Below are 22,738 nucleotides of genomic sequence, written 5' to 3'. Positions count from 1 at the left end.
GAGGTCCTCACTTAACAACCCAAGTCATCCTGCATTTACAAAAGCAACTGGGTCTGCAAGGATTCCTATTGTGAAGCAATGTGGTGATGTGATGTCACACTTTATGATCACATTGTTTAGTAAAGTAAACTCCAGTTCCAATTGTTGTAATTCAAGAATTACCTGTATCTCTTTTTTTTCTTTCACAACCCTGTGGTTTATAACTGCAGCATTAAACCAGATTCATAAGCAGTTTGTATTGGGCATTTTAAATGACAGTATATAATTAATAGCAGCAGATAGAAAGCATTTATTTAAAGGCAGTGTACCATTGGATAGATCATGCTGGATGAAGTTATTTATGTGGTTACTAAGTGTCAATACTAACTTGATAGCATATAAAAAGTCCAAATGTAGATTTATATGTGTGTGTAAATGCTTTGGCTAACCCAGTCCTGTAATTTAAAAACAGCTTGGTTTATAACAAGAAGTTATGAAGGCTGTTGGTATATGCATAGTTAAAAAAGAAGCTGAGATATACAGGTTTATAATGTAGCTATTCTGCATGTGAATTAGTAATCTTCTTTTAAGGATTTATACCATTGTTCCTTCCATTCCAAAGATTTTAGAGCATATCACTGTTTAAATATGTAAAACTCCAAAAGGCTTGTGCTGAAAGTATTTTATGGATTAATTGTCTCCGGGAGATTTTTTAATATCATAAATTTCAATTTTCAGTTTGTCATTCAACAATTGAATATATTTGTGTTTGCAAAGATCACATGGCTTCTTTATCATTCTATAAAATGTTTAATCTGTGTGCGAATGTGTTTGTCTTCAGTATTGTGTTTATCTTATAAAATATACTGTATCTATAAAATTAAGAGTTTTTTGTCCTAAAAATATGCAAGCTGTGAGCTATGTCTCCTAACTATCCTTTTTTGTTATGTGATGTTCTTCAGAAGACTAAAGACAGTTTTTAAAATAGATTTTGAATGAAATGCAATCATTGCTAGCTACCTTGTCTCTATATTCCTTTATTGTGGGAAGAAAACAAAGCTTTGCTTCTAAATTAAAGCACACATTAAACTTAGTTTACTTAAGTTTACTTAGTTCATACAAATATGAACTCTTTTGATAACCTGATTTCACATAAATATCCTCAAAAATAGCATGATAACATGGATTGTAGAGATCTCCTATTTCACACTATTGGCTATGTAATGGGAGAAAAACACATTTTTACCAATATTTTGCATACAATTTCTTTTTAAAAAATCTAATAAAAGCAAATTGTTTAAGAATCTGTATTTCAAGAAATTTATGCTGTGCTATATTTCAAGCTTTTTAAGCAATACATGCTGTATATAGTACACACTAGTGTAAATAGGAAAATTGATATCTTGCTATCTTAAATAAGTGAGAAACAAAATTAATAGGGAAGACACACACACTGAAGAGAAAGAGAGACAAAGATTGAATTTATGTGGTCAGTTAAATTGAACAATGTCTACTTAAATGATCAGGTTCTGGCCTCAGTGAAAGAAAAAGGGAAGAATGTGAATGCATTTTACCATCAGTAAATAATGCCTTTTATGGTATGTATGTACATATTTTGCCATCTGACATTGCTTTTCAGGGAAGAGCTCATAGGAACATTTAATGCAGCATTACTACTGCTGTCCTCAGCACTGTTTACAAATGTGCCGTCTGTTCTTCAGTTGATGGGTGCATTGAATACTTGATGAATTTCAGTCCTGCTAAAGTTTATCTGACTTAGGCATTCTGTAATGACATGAGACAGATAGAGAGTTCCTTGATTCAAGGCTGATTTTTGCTCTAGATTGAGCTACAAGGGTGAAGTTACTTCCTTCAACCTAAGTTTTTATTTGCTTAAAGGATGAATCCAAGGTGTGAGGGCAGGGGCTCCGTATAGAATAATTCTCTCCTAACTGGCGCCCTTCAAATATGTTGGAATTAAAGGCCATAGGAGTTTAAAGGAGGCCTGACATAAATGGGCAGAGATTATGTTAATGATTTAAGGTAAATTGTTTTTGTGCTGCTTTTCTACAAATTGACAGGCTCTGCCCACCCCCAAAATAACTAGAGGATTGATGAAGCTGCCATATAATTGAGTTAGACCTTTGATTTATTTTGCCCAACAGTGTACATGCTAGCATTCTTTCAGACATGACTTTTTTTTTTTGTTCAAAATGTTGATGTGAGAGACCGATTCGTTATACTTTGCCAGGCATTTTTGAATTCTGATCCTGCTGCTCCAACTCATCTTGTCAGACTGCATCCCATTAATTGAAGATAATTATCAATAATGATCAAACCTGATGTCCTTCAGATGATTTAGATTTCCACTCATTGATATTCCAAATAACAAGCGCATGAAACCAAACAGATGATTTGCTTGTTCAATCACATATTGTGGTCTACCCATTCATATATGTGTGGGTGGAACCTGGTCATAAATTTGTGTATTGTGAACACCAGAAATTGTTTGGAAATACTGATAAAATACACGTAAGCTGCAATTTGCACATGCAATACAGTATTATGATAATAAAAATAATTTTAATACCTCCTCAAAAGATGGGGTTCCCTTCTTCTATTTAATCCAATTACCTAATGTACAAATTATGTTTATCCTTGTATATAAAACAATACTGGTTTTATTTTTTAAAATAGTATTTCATAGACTTTTTTTTAGAGATGCGGTTGAAGCATTTATTTTTTATTTACTATGTTTTCCAGAATATAAGCATCATTAAATGAAATTATTTTAGTGGTTATTATATGACTTAATCTCTTTCTCCTCTCCATCACATTTAATTTATTTTAAGATAATCACATTTTTAAAAACATACTGGTTAGGGAAGACATTGGAGGAATAATGTAGACAAATCTGACCATATTAATGCCTTAAGTTCCCATTCTGATATGATCATAGGTAGGGAATTTTGCTTTTGACTATCCCCTTTCTTTCCTAGCATGGAAATGTGTATTTCAATCAACCAAGGTTGTAATGTGATCCAAATGTTACATGCCTAAATTTCCTTTAGTCAGGGACTAAAGCCATTGAGCTGAGCATGTTGTAGATTTCATGGTAGAACAAGTTACTTATGTGAAGGCTTTTAACCACTGTGGATACTATATATTCTGTTCCCCAGTAAATAAATATCTATTTAAATATTTAAGTGTTTAAATATTTAAATAAGCGTCTGAGGTTTGGATGATTGCTAAAATATTTTATTAGAAGACATTTGAAATTTGATGTGTATCTTTCATTGTCCCTTTTGTCAGCATTGCCTGTTGATTTGACAAAAGTAGGCTGACATCTGTGAAACCACCCTTGATAACTTACATCTAAAAGAATAAGTGTATCTTCTTTGATAAACTTGTTTATTTGTTTGCTTGTTTTTCTCCCTCACTATTAAGATATAAAAGAGTTATTTCCATCTTATTATTACTTTTATAGTTCTTGCAAGTTGGAGATGCCAATTAGTATTTGCTTCCATTTACATATTTTAGTAAATATTGAATATTGACAAATTGAAAATTTAATTTAATCTTTTATAAAATGTCAAGGTTTTTTTTTTAATTAAATGATCAAATTTGTTCCAGGAAATTTAAATAAAGGAATTCTGAATGCTACCAGTGATGTAATCATACATATCAGTTATTTAAAATCAGAATAATCTATTTTGCTATGAGATTATTGGGGGAGGTGGAAGGGATTTTCCATCTGGGAATTTTAGTTATATTTTGTTTTATCTCTAGAGTGTTGGAGATTTGATTTTGACTGAAATATTGGGCAATAATTGTTTTCACCATTTCTCATCTTCTCAATGACATAAGATAAGAGAGGTGGTAATCCTGACTGTGGAAAAAGTAAGGGTCATTTTTGAGGAGTTGGAATTAAAAGCAAACTGCTTTCATAGATCAAAATACTGTTACATTTGTGTTGTTTGCTGAGTTGCTCACATCTGTTTGAGCACCAGAGTAACAAGTATCCTGAGGGAGAAAAACAGCTATGATGTAATGCAAGCCCGTGAATTTTTTAAGCTACATGGCAATGCACTCCTGAGAATGGAATCAAACCATTAGTAACATCATGGAGAATTATTGGTTCCAAAGATACACCCTTGAGAGATGAAATCTTGTAATGAGAAAGTGGCAACATTGTTCTAGTACTTGGGATTTATTTTTTATTTTTTTGAAATGGCTAAAATACCTGAAATGATTTATACCCAATTGAGCTTTGCATTCCATCCGATAGGGTAAATGTTTTCAAGCCATTTATCATCAGTGGCTTTCCAGATCTCAAAGGACTACATGGTGTGTATTTACCTTAACTTCTCGAGGTCAAATGAAATAAATAAGAAAGCAAGAATAATTTATGATGGTGTGTGATGATAGCAAAAGGTAGAAACCAAACATAATTTTAATGGTGTTTTTTTTACAGTGTTGCCATTTACTGCTAATAAAATACAGTATATATCATTTAACTGGGGGCTTTTCAAAAATACAATAATCAAGATCGCTGTGGAAAAATACAAGACTAATCTGTGTGGGTTTATATTACTCCTGAGAATTGATATGGATTGGCAATAGGATGGGGAAATGGTCTTCTATCCACTTTTGTGATTAGCTATGCCTGAGATTGTAAGAACAAGCATCTGGTCTTAAGTGCCCTGGGTGATCTTGAGTTTGCCTTTTAAAACATAGCTGTTCAACAAAGTGTAATTTGTAGCTGAGATGGCATTCTAAAGATAGTTGGAAACAGAGTGTGAAGCCTCTGGAATGATCTTCAAAATTGGGAGGGCCTACTTAAGCTTTTGCATGTCTTTATAGATTTATACCCCGTCCTATGAGTATAGCAGTTTGTGAATGTGCACCCCTGTTGCAGTTGGTGGTAATTTTGATTGGGATTGACTATTTTATACCAAACTCTTTCTTTTTATTTCATTAATCATGCAAGATGTGGATTTACATTTATGTAGCGAGTATGCTTCTATCTGTCTTTTCTTCAAGGACTCGTAGCAGTATATATTGTTTCTTTTTCTTTTTGCTTTCTGTCTTCATCCTTCTGAGAATGATTGGTTTGTGCACATTGACAAGTTAAAAACCCTTATTATAAAACCAAACATACATACAGACATACCATGCATAAAATTATAAAGACCTAGGGGGAAAGAGTACCTCAGTTTCCCCATGCCTGGCGGGAGAGGTGGGTTTTAAGAAGCTTACGAAAGGCAAGGAGGGTGGGGGCAATTCTAATCTCTGGGGGGGGGGAGTTGGTTCCAGAGGGCTGGGGCCGCCACAGAGAAGGCTCTTCTCTTATTGCCATGCATTTAAAAGCCCGATTGGGCTTATTATCAGAGGATGTCTTATTTTGGGGAAAAACAGGGTACAATAATTGAAATCATGGAAAAATGAAAGGCCAAAAGACATCAAAACAGAGAGAGAGCTGATATGGTAACAGCAGAACCACCCCAACATGGTCCCACACTTAGCTCAATGCTTAAGCCTGGATTACACTTCTTCATTGGTGTACGTCAGGGAATGTATCCATCTGTTGTTTGGGAATGGTTGTGTACATGTTGCATTTATATTTGTTAAAATGTAAAATCCTGGCTAGGGGGCACTCAAACAACAAAGCACAGGACAGGAAGTTGGATCAATAAATCAGACTGCAGGATGCACACCTCCGCACAACCGGCAGTAGCAATTTGGAAGGTCTGTTTGTTGGCTATCTGCAACCTACGCTTACCCCTCAGCCCCTTTGCAGCATAGACATGCAGTGATGCCTACATACAGCTGTGGGTAACTCTAACACATGCTTAAGGGAAGGGACCTCATCTAAAGGGAGTCTCATAAAAAAGAGAGTGGGAGTGAGCTGTTTGGATTTCTGGGAGTTGTTCAGAGGGCAGATTTAATAGCAAGAAGGCACATTTGCTGGGTCTCATCAGATGACATTGTTTAATAGGTGGATATGAAGCAGGGCAACTCTATCAGAGGGTACTGGATATGTAGACACTATAGGTTGATCTCTCAAGTAATGTTAAAAGGGTATCACAGATGACAACTAACAATTTGAATTGCACCTCTGAAGCCGACAGATAATTACTGTAGTTTACGTGGCAGTAGTATCATATGGACACATCGTGGTATGCCTGCAATGGCTCCTGTGACTACATTTTGGACCAACTGAAGTTCTTTGAGTGATAGTTAAGAGCAGCCCCACGTAAAGCATATTGACACCCATAAAGTAGTGGCATTATGTTGTCCTCTTTCCTCCTCCTCTTGTTACTTTGGAATGCTATATATAGTTGCCTAATGGTTGTTTCTAACTTAGTTTTCTAGTTTTCTTTGACTAGAAGTGTGAACAGTTTCCTTAATGTATAATATTGTTTACTTCCAGCTATATATAGTAATACTGTATAGTAATTATCTGCTGGGAGAAAAATACTTTTGGTTGTCTCTTAACTTTAGAGGCAGATGTTCTACGGATAAATTAATATGTCAGACCCTTATGTTGTTCTGTCATAACTTCTTTAAATCAGTTTCTTTTGTTGAACTCAATATGAAAACTTACTTTGATTGAATTGTGCTTTAAACATTACATTTTTGCGAGCAAAATCTATAAAAACCAAATAGTGTTTTCTGTATTTTATTTTATGTATTTATAATTTGTCAAACAAAAATGAAAACACGAATAATATAAGAATAAAATGAAAGGGATGATAAGCACGTTAAAGCACTTATGTGCACACAAGTGTGTCTTAAATATGAAGTCTTAAATATGAAGTCAGGTCCACAGAAGTCAATTTATTTCTGGATTTTTTTTCTCAGTACCTGCCCCCCCCCCCCCACACACACTCTTCAAACCTATGACCACAACTGGGACTGGAACTTTTGTTGCTAGATAAGGTGGCAATTACTTTTTTTTGCCATGGTTGTTAAATGAATCACCATCACGTTGTTGTGAGCCGCCCCGAGTCTTTGGAGTGGGGCGGCATACAAATCTAATAAATTATTATTATTATTATTATTATTATTATTATTATTATTATTATTCATTGTTATTAAGTGAATCATGTGACTATTTATTGGAAGGCAGCTGGGAAGGTTGCAAGTGTCATAAATACATGGTTACTAAGTGTCTGAATTTTGATCCCAGGCACACTGATAATTGTAAATGGGAGGACCAGTCATAAGTCACTCTTTTTCAGTGCCATCATAAGTTGTAGTCGTCACTAAATGAATGTTCATCAGTCGAGAACTGACTGTATGTATATATAAATGAGAAACACTGAGACAAAGTCAAAGCCTAGGCAATTTCAAGCACATTGCATATATGACCAAATTATTAACTGTACCCTAAATTTTAATGAGATCTGACTTTGATTAATAGATATTCTCCTTTTGCCTTGCTTGGAGTTTTAATTAGTCTTTTTTAAATTAAACTTATTAATGAAACAAAAAGATTGAATCCCTTTAAACTGAGCTCCCTGCCTGGATTCTTGTCATGTACTTCTGCTTTTATCATGATCCTGTATAACACCTTTAAAAATGAACTAATTATCATCCAAGCTTTTTTAAAATTATTATTAATATTGATTTGAATTTATGTATTTTATTTTTTAAGATTCTCCAAGAACTTGGGAAACGCATAAGAGAATGAGCGTTCTGCTAATTGAAGCTTTTTATGGAGGTTCACATAAGCAGCTCATGAATCTTCTCCAAGAAGAAATAGGAGACTGTGTCCTTTTTACTCTTCCGGCAAAGAAATGGCATTGGAGGGCAAGAACTGCAGCTCTCTACTTCATGCAGAATGTACCAGCCAGTACTGATTACAGGTAAAAAGATCTATGAACACCTTTCTAATGCTAAATGTGGAGTTTCAGATTGAGTCATAACACAATTCAGTAGTTTCTGATATCCCCCAGAGACAACATCCTGGTTAAAGGATTGACAGGCCCAGTAGTTCCGAGAATGTCTTCAGTTTCAGTCTTAAGTACTTGATTGAAGAACATTTCACAACAAGGTTGTGAATAAAATGCAGAATAAAATACAGGAACCTTTGAGCAGAGATGACTGATGGTTGTGCTCTTAGAGCAGGGGTGGCGAACCATGGCCCTTTTATGACTTGTGGACTTCAACTCCCAGAATTCCTGAGCCAGCCATGGGTTTAGTAACAGACTTGTTTTTTGTTCAAGCAGAATTTCTTTTAGTCTTCAACATCTACCTTGGCATCAAAGAAATCACTTTTATCTGAGACATAACAAGCAGTGCAAGGTCAGGCGATATATCTAGCGAACCAAAAGGGAGGATTCCCATATGCCAGTAAAACATGTTTTATTGTTGACCCAATGCATTTTGAAGTTAATCTTTTATCAGGGGCACAGTGTTTGCACTGGTCAATTTTAATTAAATGAAATGCCTTTCTAGAAATAGAAAGATTTTGCTATCCTGCAAAGGCTGTGAAGAAGAGACATGAGAGAAACTCTAGGTCCATTAGTCCAAAGAAAAATGTCTTCCATGACCCTACTAATTATATTTCTATTGGTGTTGGGCTACATAGATGGATCTCTAAAGATAAACTTTGTAGATGGATTGGCTCATTTACTAACAATAAAGACTTAAAGATGTCAAGCAAAAGAGGCCAGAAAGCAAAAGGATATCTGATGGAGTTCCTTCTAACCAACCATATCCCATCTAGCAATTCTCTTTGGAATGTATTATTATCTCTAAAACCAGATTAGAATAGATTTGAAGTATCTGTATCTCTAAAAAAACTTCTATCTGGGCTTTGTATTCAAACAATTTCCCTCATTATACAGTGGTACCTCTACTTATGAACTTAATTCGTTCCGTGACCAGGTTCGTAAGTAGAAAAGTTTGTAAGAAGAGGCAATTTTTCCCATAGGAATCAATGTAAATGCAAATAATGTGTGCAAACCAATTAGGAAAATCCAAAACTTTAAGGCTTAAAAAAAAAGTGGCAACCTGAGAAAGGGGCAGGCGAGAGGTTATTTTGGAAGTGAGATCAGGAGGAGAACGTTGCAGCAAGCAAGGGGCATTTTGAAGAGAGATTGGGCAGAGAACGTAGCAGCAGGCAAGAGATCGGGCATAGCAGAGATTGGGCCGCTGCGGAGAGCTCCTCGGACTCACTTCAAAATGCCCCTTGCTTGCTGCTACATTCTCCGCCTGATGTCTCTTCCAAAATGCCCCTTGCTTGCTGCTACGTTCTCTGCCTGATCTCTCTTCAAAATGCCCACAAACATACTACACTTCATTGGCCAGAGGCTAGGATCTAGCGAACCCAAGTCTGGCAACATAAATAGGTTTTCAAATTCTTGCAGAAGGCGAGGAGGGTGGGGGAAGTATGAATCTCCAGGGGGAGCTGATTCCAGAGGGCTGCCCCAGAGAGAAGGCTCTTCCTCTAGGTCCTGCCAAGCGACATTGTCTAATTGATGGGATCTGACTCTGTGGGACCTAACCAGATGCTAGGATTCGTGCGGCAGAAGGCAGTCCCATAAGTAATCTGGTCCGATACCATGTAGGGCTTTATAGGTCATAATCAACACCTTGAATCACATCTGGAAACCAATTGGCAGCCAATGCAGTCCGCGGAGTGGGAGGCTCATGACTGTTCACGTGGCTGCATTCTGCACAATTTGTAGTTTCTGAAAGCTCTTCAGAAGTAGCCTCATGTAGAGGGCATTGCAATAATCGAACCTTGAGGTGATAAGGGCATGAGTGACTATGAGTAGAGACTCCCTGTCCAGATAAGGTTGCAACTAGTGCACCAGGCAAACCTGGGCAAACGCCCCCCTCAACACAGCCGAAAGATGATGGTCCAGTATCAGCTGTGGATTGAGGAGGACGGCCAAGTTGCGGACACTCTCTGAGAGGGTCAAAAGTCCCCTAGATAATGGATGGACAGATGGAGGTGTCCTTGGGAGGTGTCCTTGGGAGGCAGAACCCACAGCCACTCTGTCTTATCGGGGTTGAGTTTGAGCCTGTTAACACCCATCCAGATCCTAACAGCCTCCAGGCAACTGGCATATTACTTCCACTACTTCATTGAGTGGACACAGGGTAGAGTTGTATAGCTGAGTATCATCAATATACTGATGACAACTCACCCCGTGCCCTCGGATGATTTCACCCAGCGGTTTCATGTAGATATTAAACAGCAGGGGGGAGAGGACCGACCCCTGAGGGACCCCACATGGGAGGGACCTAGGAGTCAATCTCTGAGCCCCCACTAACACTGACTGTGACCAACCAGAGAGGTAGGAGGAGAACCACCATAAAATGATGCCTCCCACTTCCAACCCCTCCAATCGGTGCAGAAGGATACCATGGTCAATGGTATCGAAAGCCACTGAGAGGTCAAGGAGCATAGAGGATAAACCCTTATCCCGGCCCCACCAGAGATTATCCATCAGCGTGATCAAAGCAGTTTCCATGCTCTAGCCGGGCCTGAATCCTGATAGTTGAGTGCCCAGATAATCGGCTTCATCCAAGGACCGTTGAAGTTGGAGTGACACCACCTTCTCAACAACCTTCCCCATGAAGGGAAGATTGGAGACAGAGCTATAGTTCTTAAATACAGCTGGATCCAGGGAAGGCTTCTTGAGGATGGGTCGCACATGTGCCTCCTTTTACGGAGCCGGAAAGGACCCCTCCTTTGGTGCAAATATATTTGACATTTATTTATTAGAACATATTTTATTTATTTTATTTTATTTATTTTATTTTATTATTTTATTTATTATTATTTATTTTATTTATTTCTCAGATAAAGACTGCCAGAGTTGCTTCCTAGCTTTATGGTTGCAGCATGGAAAAATACAACACAAAAAGAATAATACATTTGGGTAGGGAAGGGAAACCTCAGAGGCTAAGTTCTTGAAAGTTATAGTTTATTCCTTTGTATCCCTTCCCTTGCATGAAACACAATCCAATGGACGGGTTATTTTATTTCCCCACAACTGTAGGAAACAAGGTGCTTAGCAACAAGAACTACCAGTGAATTATGTCTCAACAAAGTTGCAATAGCACTTAGACTTACAGTGGGGGAAAAAGGATTTAGTCAGACACCAATTGTGCAAGTTCTCCCACTTAAAAAGATGAGAGAGGCCTGTAATTGACATCATAGGTAGACCTCAACCATGAGAGACAACATGAGAAAACACATCCAGAAAATCAAGTGTCTGATTTTTAACAAATCTATTTCCAAATTATGGTGGAAAATAAGTATTTAAGAACTTGCACAATTGATGTCTGACTAAATATCCCCCCCCCCACTGTATATACCGCATCATAGTGCTTTACAGCCCTCTCTTAAGTAGTTGACAGAGCCAGGCTATTGCCCCCAACAATCTGGGTCCTTATTTTTTTAATAAAAGTACTTTTTATTAAATGGTTTTAAAAACAACATTAAATACAAATATATTAACATATTGAAATACTTTAAATACATATTCACAATAAATTGCCATCCTGTCCCTTACAGTTAGCATACAAAGACAGAAAAACAAAGCAGAAATCCATATTTTTTTTAATTTATTGGAAACACAGTTACTGAGCAAGTTAATAACTAACCACAGTTTTCAATCCTGTATTTAATTAGCTTTCTTAAGCAAAAGTTTTTGAAACTGATGATATTTTCCTATTTTATATTTTGGTTCTTGTATTTGCTTCCTCAACAAATAATTCCCATTTCTCTGTGATGAGATCAATATACAATTGGTTGTTAAAGTTTGAGATCTAGGCCTCTCACATGTTGTTTCTAATTCTAAAAGTATAAAGAATTTTGATTAAGTTACATTTTGCATGTGTGAAGCAGAATAAGATTCTATTTAAAATCCGATGTGTCTATTCCCTAAGTATTCTTTAATTCTTCTAATGTAATTTAAGCTGCCAAATGTGTTTGTGTGTGTGTGCATATTTTATATATGTATGCATGTATATATGTATGTATGTATGTATGTATGTATGTATGTATGTACATACATATGTATATGTGATTAAGTGAAGATTTTGATTTGCTTGACTTTTGAAACTATTCTGTTTTCTTGGACTATGTATGACATAAGATTATGCATTTTTTCTACATCACAACCCTCCAACGTGTTGCAGTGCTATCTCAGTTCCTTCAAGTTCAGCAGCCCAAGCTGTCCAGAGCTAGTTGCTTTAAGCTAATCAGACATATCTCATATACACCTCATTAGTGTACTGCACAGTTACTGTGACCTAAAATAACTTAATCCCAATTTGTTAAATAACCTGAATTTTAAAAGAAAGTTCTAGACCCTTGTAAACTTATTTGAAATTACCAAACTTGCAATCTGTCATGTAGTTCTGTTCAATATAGCACTCGGAAACATGGACAAATTAAAAAATAAAAATAAAATCTTCATTTAACTAATTCAACATTATAAAGAACAAATGATTCTGCTTTTTATTTTGATATTGATAACAGACAAGATGACATAGTTTTGTGTTGATGTTGTATTTAAGCATGTGGTTGTGGTAGTCCATCTGCAATTAATACATTGAAGGTCCTATTAATGTTAGGAGAAGAAATAAGCATCTGTTTTATATTTGTTTACTAGTATCTGTAGATTTTCCTTGAGCTAAGCTTTGCTTGATCGTGTGATGATGGTGGAGGTGGTGATAATTAGCAACAATGAATGCTTGGGCTATGTCTGCTTTTTATGTAAAGGTAAAAGTTTCCCTTGCACATACGTGTTAGTCGTTTCCGACTCTAGGGGGCGGTGCTCATCTCCGTTTCAAAGCTGAAGAGCCAGCGCTGTCCGATGACAATTCCATGTCATGTGGCTAGTCTACTTGCATTTTTACATGCTTTCAAACTGCTAGGTTGGCAGAAGCTGGGACAAGTAATGGGAGCTCACTCCGTTACATGGCGCTAAGGATTCGACCTGCTGAACTGCTGACCTTTCTGATTGACAAGCTCAGTGTCTTAGCTACTGAGCCATCACACTCCCATGCCTGCTTTTTACTTCTGGACTTTACTTTTGTGATGAGATTTTAAAATTCATTGTTGTATGAATTTTAGTATTCATGTAATACTAATAATTTAGTATTTATGTAATATTCAAGTATAATAATAATAATAATAATAATAATAATAATAATAATTATTATTATTATTATTATTATTATTATTTATTAAATTTGTTTGCTCCCCCACTGCGAGAAAGTATATAATAGCGAGCTTCCTAAAGTTCTTAATTGGGATGGCATACAAACTTGAATAACTAAGCAAATAAATAAACACATAACTGTTTGATTTCAATTCCAGAAAAGTGTTTTGGGACATACATAAGTCAAAATGCAGCAGTTTAAAGTAGCATTGCACAGCCCTAATGAATGGAATATAAATAGTTCTAGACTTACAATCGAAATTGGTACCAGAACTTTCTTCGCTAAGGAAGTCAGATATGAAGTAAGTCATAGACAAGTTTATCATTTTTTTAAAAAAAAATTGCATGCTCTGGTATCCTGATACATTGTCATCAGTTGAAAGAAGTCATACCCCTTGTTTCATGTTGGGACAGTTTTACATAATTCTGTTTTTGTTTGTTTTTTAAATACAAAATAGCATTTTTTCCCCTCTTCTATCTTTGGCCGAGTAAGAATACCCTCAGTTTGGAGACAATTAGATTCTCATCATCTTCAACATATGTAGACAAAGTTTATTCCTAAATAATCAGAACAATGGGCTTCTCTTGGTATTGTCAGAAAGTCTTGTTCAGACCTCAAAAGAACAATAAAGGATAATATAAATAGACTGGAGTCTAAGCAGAGAGATGCCTTATTAAAGTGCACATTGAGTAACCCATCTGTTGTTCTTTAGATTTAAATCTTCCCTTAAGTTAAGCACGAATCTTATTATTTGCTAAGCAAAAGAGAATAGGTTTGTATTTCATATGTTTAAATATTCTGACCTTAGAATTATTCATTATTATGTCATAGTGCAGTTATGGCAAATCTTTTTTGGCTCGCGTGCCAAAAGGGTGCTTGTGCGTACAATAGCGCATGCATGTGTGTCCTCCCCACCATGCATGTGCACAACCTCCGTGCTGCCCCTGCACATACACACTATCTCTCTCCGCGCTGCCCCCTCGTACATGCACACAGGCCTCACTGATGCCTCTGGAGTTCCAGTAGGCCCGTTGGGCCAGTTTTTTTGCCATCCCCAGGGTTCAGGAAAGCCTCCTGAAGACTGGTGAGAAATGGGTCAACTTGAAGTTAGTTTCTGAACTTCTGGTTGAGCTATTGGACTCTTTTTCGCTGTCCTCAGGGTTTAGGAGGCTTTTGTGAAGCCTGGGGAGAGTGTGAATGGCCAAAAAGAAGGCTAAAAATTAGAGTTGACATAGGGTAATGCCTCAGGTGCCCTCAGATATGGCTCCCCATGCCACCTGTGGCATGCATGCCATAGATTCACCATCACTGTCACAGTGCAATATGAAGGACTATCTTCAAATGTTTATTTTTTTTATTGATTGATTGATTTTGTCCAATACACAATGAGGGTTTTAGTGGGTATACACATAGTAAAATATATAATGAAGGTTATAGAGGATATACTCACAGTAAAATATATCTAAGAAAGAATAGAAGAGAAGATATAGGAATAGAACGTATCAAGGAAAGAATAGAAGAAGAGATATAGGAATAGAAGAAAGGTATAGGAGATATAGGAGAGCAATAGGACAAGGGACGGAAGGCATTCTACTGCACTTGTACTCACTCCTTACTGACCTCTTAGGAATCTGGATAGGTCAACCGTGGATAATCTAAGGGTAAAGTATTGGGGGTTTGGGGATGACACTATGGAGTCCGGTAATGAGTTCCATGCTTCGACAACTCGTTACTGAAGTCATATTTTTTACAGTCAAGTTTAAATCTGTTGTGTGCTCTTGTGTTGTTATGGTTGAAGCTGAAGTAGTTGCCGACAGGCAGGACGTTGCAGCATATGATCTTGTGAGTGAAAGTATTACATAGAATGTATAATGGTGCTTCTACACAATATTTCATAGTCCAACAGTTCAATGCTATCTAAAATCCTTGGCAACCTAGGGCAAAAGTTTCATATGAATATAGCCTGTAGAAGATGATATAAGTAGTTAATTCCTGGTGTGGAAATCAGTGAATAATATTGGAAAGATATAGATTAAATAGTCTGAATTTTAAGGAACATCAATATGGGTGTCAAGTCAATGGGAAGAAAACAAGAGATTGCAAGTAGCAATCATGTGACAAATTTAACAGCAATGTGGAATTTGCTTAATGGTGGCAACCTGAAAGGCCAGGAGGGTCACCACTAAGTGATACAATCCCTTGACATTATATTTTATGACTTAATGATGGAAATTCCAGTTCGAATTACCATTGTTAACTGAAGATTACTGTGCTTCTCAACAATAATCCAAAACTCTCCAATTTTTTTTCACTGCCTTCCTAAATATCAACAAGGAAGACACCCCTTGACTCTTTTGATGTAGGCCTGTGATGGCGAACCTATGGCACGCTTGCCACGAGTGGCACATGGAGCATATTCGAGAGCAGGCAAAATGTTGCTCAGTTCCAGCATGTACGTGAGCTCTGGCCAGCTGATTTTTGCCCTTCTGAAGAGGAAAGGCTGTTTTTGCCCTACCCAGGCTTCAGGAAAGTCTCCTCCAAAAGCGTTTTATTCTCACCCCCCCCCCCCCCAAAAAAAAAGTGGAGGTGCAAAGTCAATTACAGGCAGTTCAGCACCCCTACGCCCCACCCCCTCGTCATGCCAACCACTGTGCCACTGGCTGAGCCAGAGAAGGAGCAGCAGGAGGGCACATGGCTGCCCATCAAGCAAATGTTGGTCTGTGTGCCTTAGTCGGTTCCCAGTGTTCCTTGTGCAGCAGCTGCAGGGGGAAGCGCAAGATCTATCGGTTGGATCAGGTGCACTTCACCCTCCTCCCAGGTTCCCTTCATGTGCTCCATCATCTTCTTATTCACCTTTGCTGTTGCTTCCACAAGCACATGTGCACCTGGCCACTGGCCAGCTCGTCCTTCTGCCTGCCTGCACCACAGTTGTTGTAATAAGGGCGAAATAAGTTTAGGTGAGCACCTGGTGCCGATGCAGGAGAAAGGGAAGGCTAAGGTCAGGCCTGCCTGCCTTTCAGATCTCGCGCTCCTTGGGGCAACCGTGGTGCTGGCAGGCAGGAGATTGAGCTGGCCAGTGCACGTACACTTTGGAAGCAGCAGCAGCAGTGAAAACAGAGAAGAAGAACATGGAGCGCGCAAGGGAAGCCTGTGAGGAGGGTGTTTTGTGCTTGGGCTAGTCAGTAGCTCTTGCTCTTCCCCCTGCAGCTTCTGCTGCTTTTCTGGGGCAGCGGGATGGCACACAAGGAACATTGGGGGCTGACTCAGACACCTGGGGCAGGATTTGCTGGGTGGGCAGCAGCCTGCCCACCTGCTGCTCCTAACCTGGATCGGCTTGGCTGGTAGCAGGCATGGTGGGGGCGCTGCACTATCTGCAGTTGGGCCCATCATCCACTGCTGTGGCCACAAGAAAGACTTCCCACTGCTGCTTCCTTTCTTGAGTGTGGGGAGAGGAGAACAAGATCCAAAAGGCTCCGATGAGCACCTGGTGCAGATGCATCACGCCCGGCCTTGCTTGCCCACTGGCCAACCAACCAGTCAGGAAGCAGCTGGGCAGGACTCCTTGGCTTGCTCTCTTCCTCCTGTGCGCAGAGAGAAAGATAGAGGAGGAAGACAGAAAGTCTACAACATGCCCAGGCCCACTTACCTTTCGTATTTCACCATCCTTCTCTCCTCAGGAAGGATGCAGCACCAGCAAGCCTCTTTGTGGACGCAGTGGGGGCTGATGGGTGGAAATGGTGTGGGAGGCTCAGCTTGTGTTCCTTTTCTCCTTTTTCCTTGCTTGGGTTTCGGCACACCTTTGGGAAAACCCTGCCTCTGGATGAAGTGAGCAGGAAGAAGCAGGAGGTGAGAGGAAACACAGGAAGTGCTCGGCAGCCCAGATTCTGCTTTGCCGCCAGTTCAGGAGTGCTTCTCCTTTTCATGGCTTGTAAGTCCAGCAGGAAAGGAAGGGGAGGCGGCAGCTGGCCTCAAAATGAAGTCAGAGCCGTGCCACTGCCTTTCTCCTCCTCCAAGTGATCCTCCGCCCAGTAGGAGGGAGCCTAAAAGCTGAGTTGCAAGTCAGGCTCCTATCCACCCTGACTGGCCTCTCCACTCGCCCGCCCCAGGTTTTGGGAGTGCTGGCTTGACCACCGCTGCACCCTTGTGTTTTATTCGTGTTTTAAAATGACACAGGCGAATGGACTCATGGAAGCAGCAGCAGTGATGAAGGTGTATAAGAAGAAGATGGGGCACGTGGGGGAAACTCAGCAGGAGGGTGTGGTGGCCTTGAGCTGGCCAGTAGCTCTTGCTCTTCCCCCTGCAGCTTCTGCTGCTTTTCTGGGGTGGTGGGGCTGTGTAGGAGGAACCCTGGGAGAACCCACCTGTGATTGACTTTGCATCTCTGCAAGTTTTATCAAGCAGATTCTGAAGGGGCACATGTGCAGTGTGGTGCACAGGCATATGGGTGTATTTGTTGCATTATGGTATTGGCATGCACACACACTGCCATTTTTAGCACTTAACAACAAAAATGTTAGTCATCACTGATATAGGCTTTCCCAGAGGCTAGGAGCCAACATAGATTCCTAGTGTGATATTCTTTTTTACAGTAATTAAACATTAGAAGTGAAAATTTAAAATTGAATACAAACTAAAACAAAAACAGAAAGTGGAAAGTGCAGAAAAAAATACAATGTACAGAAGAGAATAAATGGAAAAGAAAATAAATATTGTGAAGAAAAAGAAAAGTACATAAAGAAATTACCTCTTCATCACAATTTATTTTTAAAAAATCAGTAGTTTATCACCTTCTCTGTGTGGGGTGCTTCCTTTCTAATTAAGTAGACAGTAAATCACAGTAAATGAGGTTGAATGTGTATAATTTTAGAAGAGCTGTACATACACTTTTTATAGTAGATAATCAGGGATGGGTTACTGCCTGGACGAGGGGAAATGCATTGGGGTAGCAAAAATGGGGCTCCACTCCAAAGCCCCCAATTTGCACTGAAAGATGTTGAAACAAAATGCATAAGCCACGCCCAGAGTGCGGTAGTAAAAATTTTGATAGCCCATCACTGGATACAGATTAACAGACTCTGTAGGGACCAATGCACAAAATTCTTAAAGTAAGTTGCAAATTTTTAGATGAGACTCTAGGAATGAACAAATGGGATACATTCTAGAATATGTATACACCAAACAATGAGTGCTGAAGGTTATTGTGATGTTGAGAAATAGTTATAATAGTTTATTTTAATATCTAGACATGAATCTTGATTATCTGAAAATAAGTGAACCCTTGAACAACATAGAAATAAAATAAATGCAAGACAGTTTAAAAGAATAAAGTACAGCACTGAAAGTAATAATTGTAGAAATACTGAATAGTAATGCATGATTTCATTACATTTTATGGCTGAGTAAATAAATACCTACTGTGTATACATTATATAGATGGCACATGTAATGCATTTAAAGAAAAACATAACAATTCCCTAGAACTTTTCAAAATCTAAGGAACAAATTTTATGAAGTCTGAAAAATAAAGATCACAAAGCTTTTGTTTTCTTATTAAGACAGGTTTTTTTTAAAATAATCAGCATAACTTTCCAATGTCAGCAGTGACTATAAATATATAACAGTTCTGAGTTGTAGCTCCAGTAGTTGCTTGATTATGAGAGTTGGAAACCCAAAAATAGGTTTAATGAGCTAGGAGTATACAGTATACAGTATACTTTTTCAAATTGTTCTTAATATTATTTTATGCTCAGAGACATGTAACAAAAGGCACTCATCAGTATGCAGTGATTCTTTAAATTACTCAATTTAATATTGATGCTGATATGACTAAGAGGACACAGTTCTCAGACCTAATAAAGAAATACCTTTAACTTTAATAATCTCCATGATCCAATATGATTTATGACAAGGACAAAAAATATAAAAAACTTCTCTGAATGATCAAACATGATTTAAACTCAGTTTGGATACATGTAAGGAATTGTGATGTTGTGATATATTGGGTTATTCTTCTAATATGCTTCTCCTCCTATTTCCCTAACCAAATAAGATAATAATCTAGCCAGATCCTTAGGTCTGTATTATAGGCAGAATTCGCTGTTACACAGCAACTATAATTAACCTTCTCTGCCTGTATTTCCTTGCCAGGTGGCAAATGTGTTCTTAAAATATTGTTGTACTTTATTAGATTTCCAGGGTGAAATCTTTTTATCTTTTTGACCCAAATATCTTAGAGTCAATCTCTGTGGTGATACCAATTTTTTAAAATTTCAAATGTCATGTGAATAAAGAAAAGTCTAGCATAAAAGATAGTTTATAACATGCTTATAAGTAAGTAAGTAAGTCTATATAGAGTGCAATCTATATAGACTTTTGCAAAGCCTTTGACTCAGTAGTTCATGACAAACTTCTTCTGAAACTAAAATCCTATGGCATCTCTGGATCTCTGCATGATTGGATTACAGCGTTCCTGTCCAACAGACAACAAGTGGTCAAAATAGGTAATGCCATATCTAATCCTGTTCCAGTTAACAGTGGTGTCCCAAAAGGCAGTGTTTTAGGACCTACTCTCTATATACTCTACATAAATGATCTCTGTGACAGCATGACAAGCAATTGTGTTCTCTTTGCTGATGATGTTAAACTATTTAATACCACTGACAATACTTCTACCCTTCAAAAGGATCTTGACCATGTAGCTGAATAGTCTAACAACTGGCAACTTCAGATCTCTACCAACAAATGCTCCGTCCTACACATTGGTAAAAATAATCCGAATACTAAATACATACTTGGTAAAACTGAACTAACAGCGGACCCTCACTCAGTCAAAGACCTTGGAGTACTCATTTCCAATGACCTTGGTGCTAGAGCCCACTGTAAAAGCATTGCCCAAAAAAGCATTAAGAATTGTAAACCTAATCTTACGTAGCTTCTTCTCTAGAAACACTGATTTATTAACCAGAGCATACAAAACATTTGTCAGACCTATTCTAGAATATAGCTCACTTGTGTGGAATCCACACTGCATATCAGATATTAATACAATCGAAGGAGTCCAGAAATACTTCACAAGAAGAGGCCTTCACTCCTCCTCATGTAACAAATTACCCTACTCCTCCAGACTTCAAATACTAAATCTAGAAAATTTACAATTACGTCGTCTCCGAACTGATTTAACTGTTGTTCATAAAATCATACATCATAATGTACTCCCTGTCAGTGACTACTTCATCTTTAACAACAACAACACAAGAGCATGTAATAGATACAAACTGAATGTAAATCACTCCAAACTTGACTGCAGAAAATACGATTTCAGCAATAGAGTGGTTACCGCCTGGAACTCATTACCTGACTCTGTTGTTGCTTCCCCCAACCCCAAAATCTTCAACCTTGCATTATCTACAATTGACCTCTCCCATTTTCTAAGAGGTCTGTAAGGGGCGTGCACAGGGCCGTCGATAGATGGGTATTACTGGGAGTGGCGTGACGGGCCCGGGCCAAGGGGGGGCCCGGCGCCCGCCAAAAACTCCCCAACCCCGATTGAGACAAACTCTGCCACTGCGGAGCTTCTCCGACCGCGGCCCGCACCAAGACAACAAAAGAGCCAGGGCTTGCACGACTGGTGAGGGGAGGGGACTCCCTTCCGAAGCTCCCAGGGGATCCCCTTCCCTCCCATGGCCGGGAGGGGAACGAAGAAGGGGGAAGCGAAGAGAGAAGGCTGGCAGGCGCCGGTTTTTGTATGGCCCAAACGAGTCACCTCTCTCTCTCTCTCTCTCCGTCTCTCCCCGCCTGGCCGCAGACAAAGGAGCCGCTCGGCGCCATCCTGCAAGGCGCAGGGAAGGTGGAAAGGGTGGGAGGTGGTCAGATCTCTCCCCCCGGGGCAGGGGAGGGAAAGTGGGGGCGAGGCAAGAGAGAGGGGGGAGGCCGGAAGGAGGGGAGAAAGCGGGGAGGCTTGGCCGCCGGGTAGCTGAAAAGGAAGAAGCCGGTTTTGGAGCTGCCCCCTTAAAACGCGAAGCGCAGAGCCGGTGCGGGCACCATGGCTCCGTCTTGCAAGAGGTGGCTCGCCAACGAGGGAAGCAAGCATCTGCTCGCGACGGCCAGCAATGCTGCTGATAGCAACCACCCGATTGCTGGGAAGGCGTCTCAAAAGCCTCCTCAGAGGGTTTAAAGCAGGGGCTGGAAGATTGCCCCCCTCCCCCCCCCGCATTTTGAAAGGGAGAATCCAGCAGTCAAAAGAGATGAGAGCTGATCATTGTGAGTGCTGAGACAGAGTTGTAAAACTTCGGAGAGATGGGTGGGGGTTTGGTAGAGGGAGGACGAAGCTTCGGAGAGGGAGGATGAAAAGGCAGGAGGGGCTGGAGTCGAGTGCCTGGCAGCACATCTCTTCCCCACCCCGTTTCCCTCCAACACGACCGACCGTCCCCCCCCCCCCCCCCGGTTTGGAGCCATTGGGATCTGTTCCGGGACGATCCTTCCTTTATTTCTTTATTGGCCAAGTATGATTGGATACACAAGGGAGGAGAGATAAACATATGAGAGAGTGAAGGGGAGACAGAGGGAGAGGAATGAAGAGACCTGGAAGGAGAGAATGAGAGAGAAAGAAAAGAGAGAAATGGAGGGAGGAAGAAGGAAGAATGAAATGAATGGAGGGAAAGAGGGTGGAAGGACCTTTGGGGGGTAATTTCTTTCTCTCTCAACATTCAAATAATACAATGCACCATCTAATTTTCCAGGAATAAAATGCTGTATTTTCTTAGTAACTAATATCAATCATCCCAAAAGTTGCAAAAGGTTTTTTTCTAATTTTGTCATCCAGTTACATACATTTTCTTTTAGTTAAATTCCCTCCTTAATGTTCCTTCAAAAAATATTTCTAACTTATTAACCAGTATGCCAAAGTGCTAAATTCAATTCCATTTATGCATTAATCCAAATCAGTATCACCTACTGCATATCGTATTATAATCAATACTTCTAACTTTATTAAAACAGATCAGCAATTCTTAAATTCATATATCTAAATAGAAAAATAGAAGTTAAAAAAGAGCAAACAAAACAATACTCCAAGCTTAATCAACCCTTCTCAAACTCCAATTTCTTCAATCTGAGCAGAACTTTGAACCAAACCCTTTTTTTTATTTTTTGTATCCCCTTTTAATCCCCTTTTCCATTTTATTCTTTCTATTCTTCCTTCTAGGAAGAAAGGATTTTGTTAGAAAAATAAAGGGGTTATTGGATCAAACTTTGGACACTTGACAAGTTAGTTATGATGGTGGCCATGTCCCAGGGTTATGTGAACATCTTTTGGGATGTTCAAGCAGCTGCAAGGATTAACTTAATGACTGTGGCAAGAAAGGTGGTAAAATGAGGCAGAACTCACTTAATAACCGTCTTACTCAGGAGATAGAAACATTGGCCTCATAGGTTCATTTACTGATGGTTCAAAGTCGCAACGGCCCTGAATAAAGTGACATGGCCCTTTTTAACACTTAGCACCTTCGCAGCAGCCCGATGATCGGAGGATCAAAACTTTGCTGCCGTTTCATTTTTATGACCGTTG

General features: G+C 39.1%; 1 protein-coding gene across 4 annotated transcripts in view; it reads left to right on the top strand.

The window, feature by feature from the left end:
* GTDC1 (glycosyltransferase like domain containing 1) overlaps window positions 1-22,738 on the top strand; it is a 322,348-nt gene that overhangs the window by 94,546 nt on the left and 205,064 nt on the right. For all 4 annotated transcript variants that reach the window (XM_070731487.1, XM_070731486.1, XM_070731479.1 and 1 more), the window contains one exon: window positions 7,640-7,850. In XM_070731487.1, the coding sequence (XP_070587588.1) occupies window positions 7,672-7,850 (179 nt within the window). In that variant the 5' untranslated portion in view covers window positions 7,640-7,671. The remainder of the gene's footprint in view (window positions 1-7,639; window positions 7,851-22,738) is intronic.

Source organism: Erythrolamprus reginae, chromosome 1, assembly GCF_031021105.1.
Source record: "Erythrolamprus reginae isolate rEryReg1 chromosome 1, rEryReg1.hap1, whole genome shotgun sequence".
NCBI lineage: Eukaryota > Metazoa > Chordata > Lepidosauria > Squamata > Dipsadidae > Erythrolamprus > Erythrolamprus reginae.
This window is presented reverse-complemented; position numbering and strand designations above follow the sequence as displayed.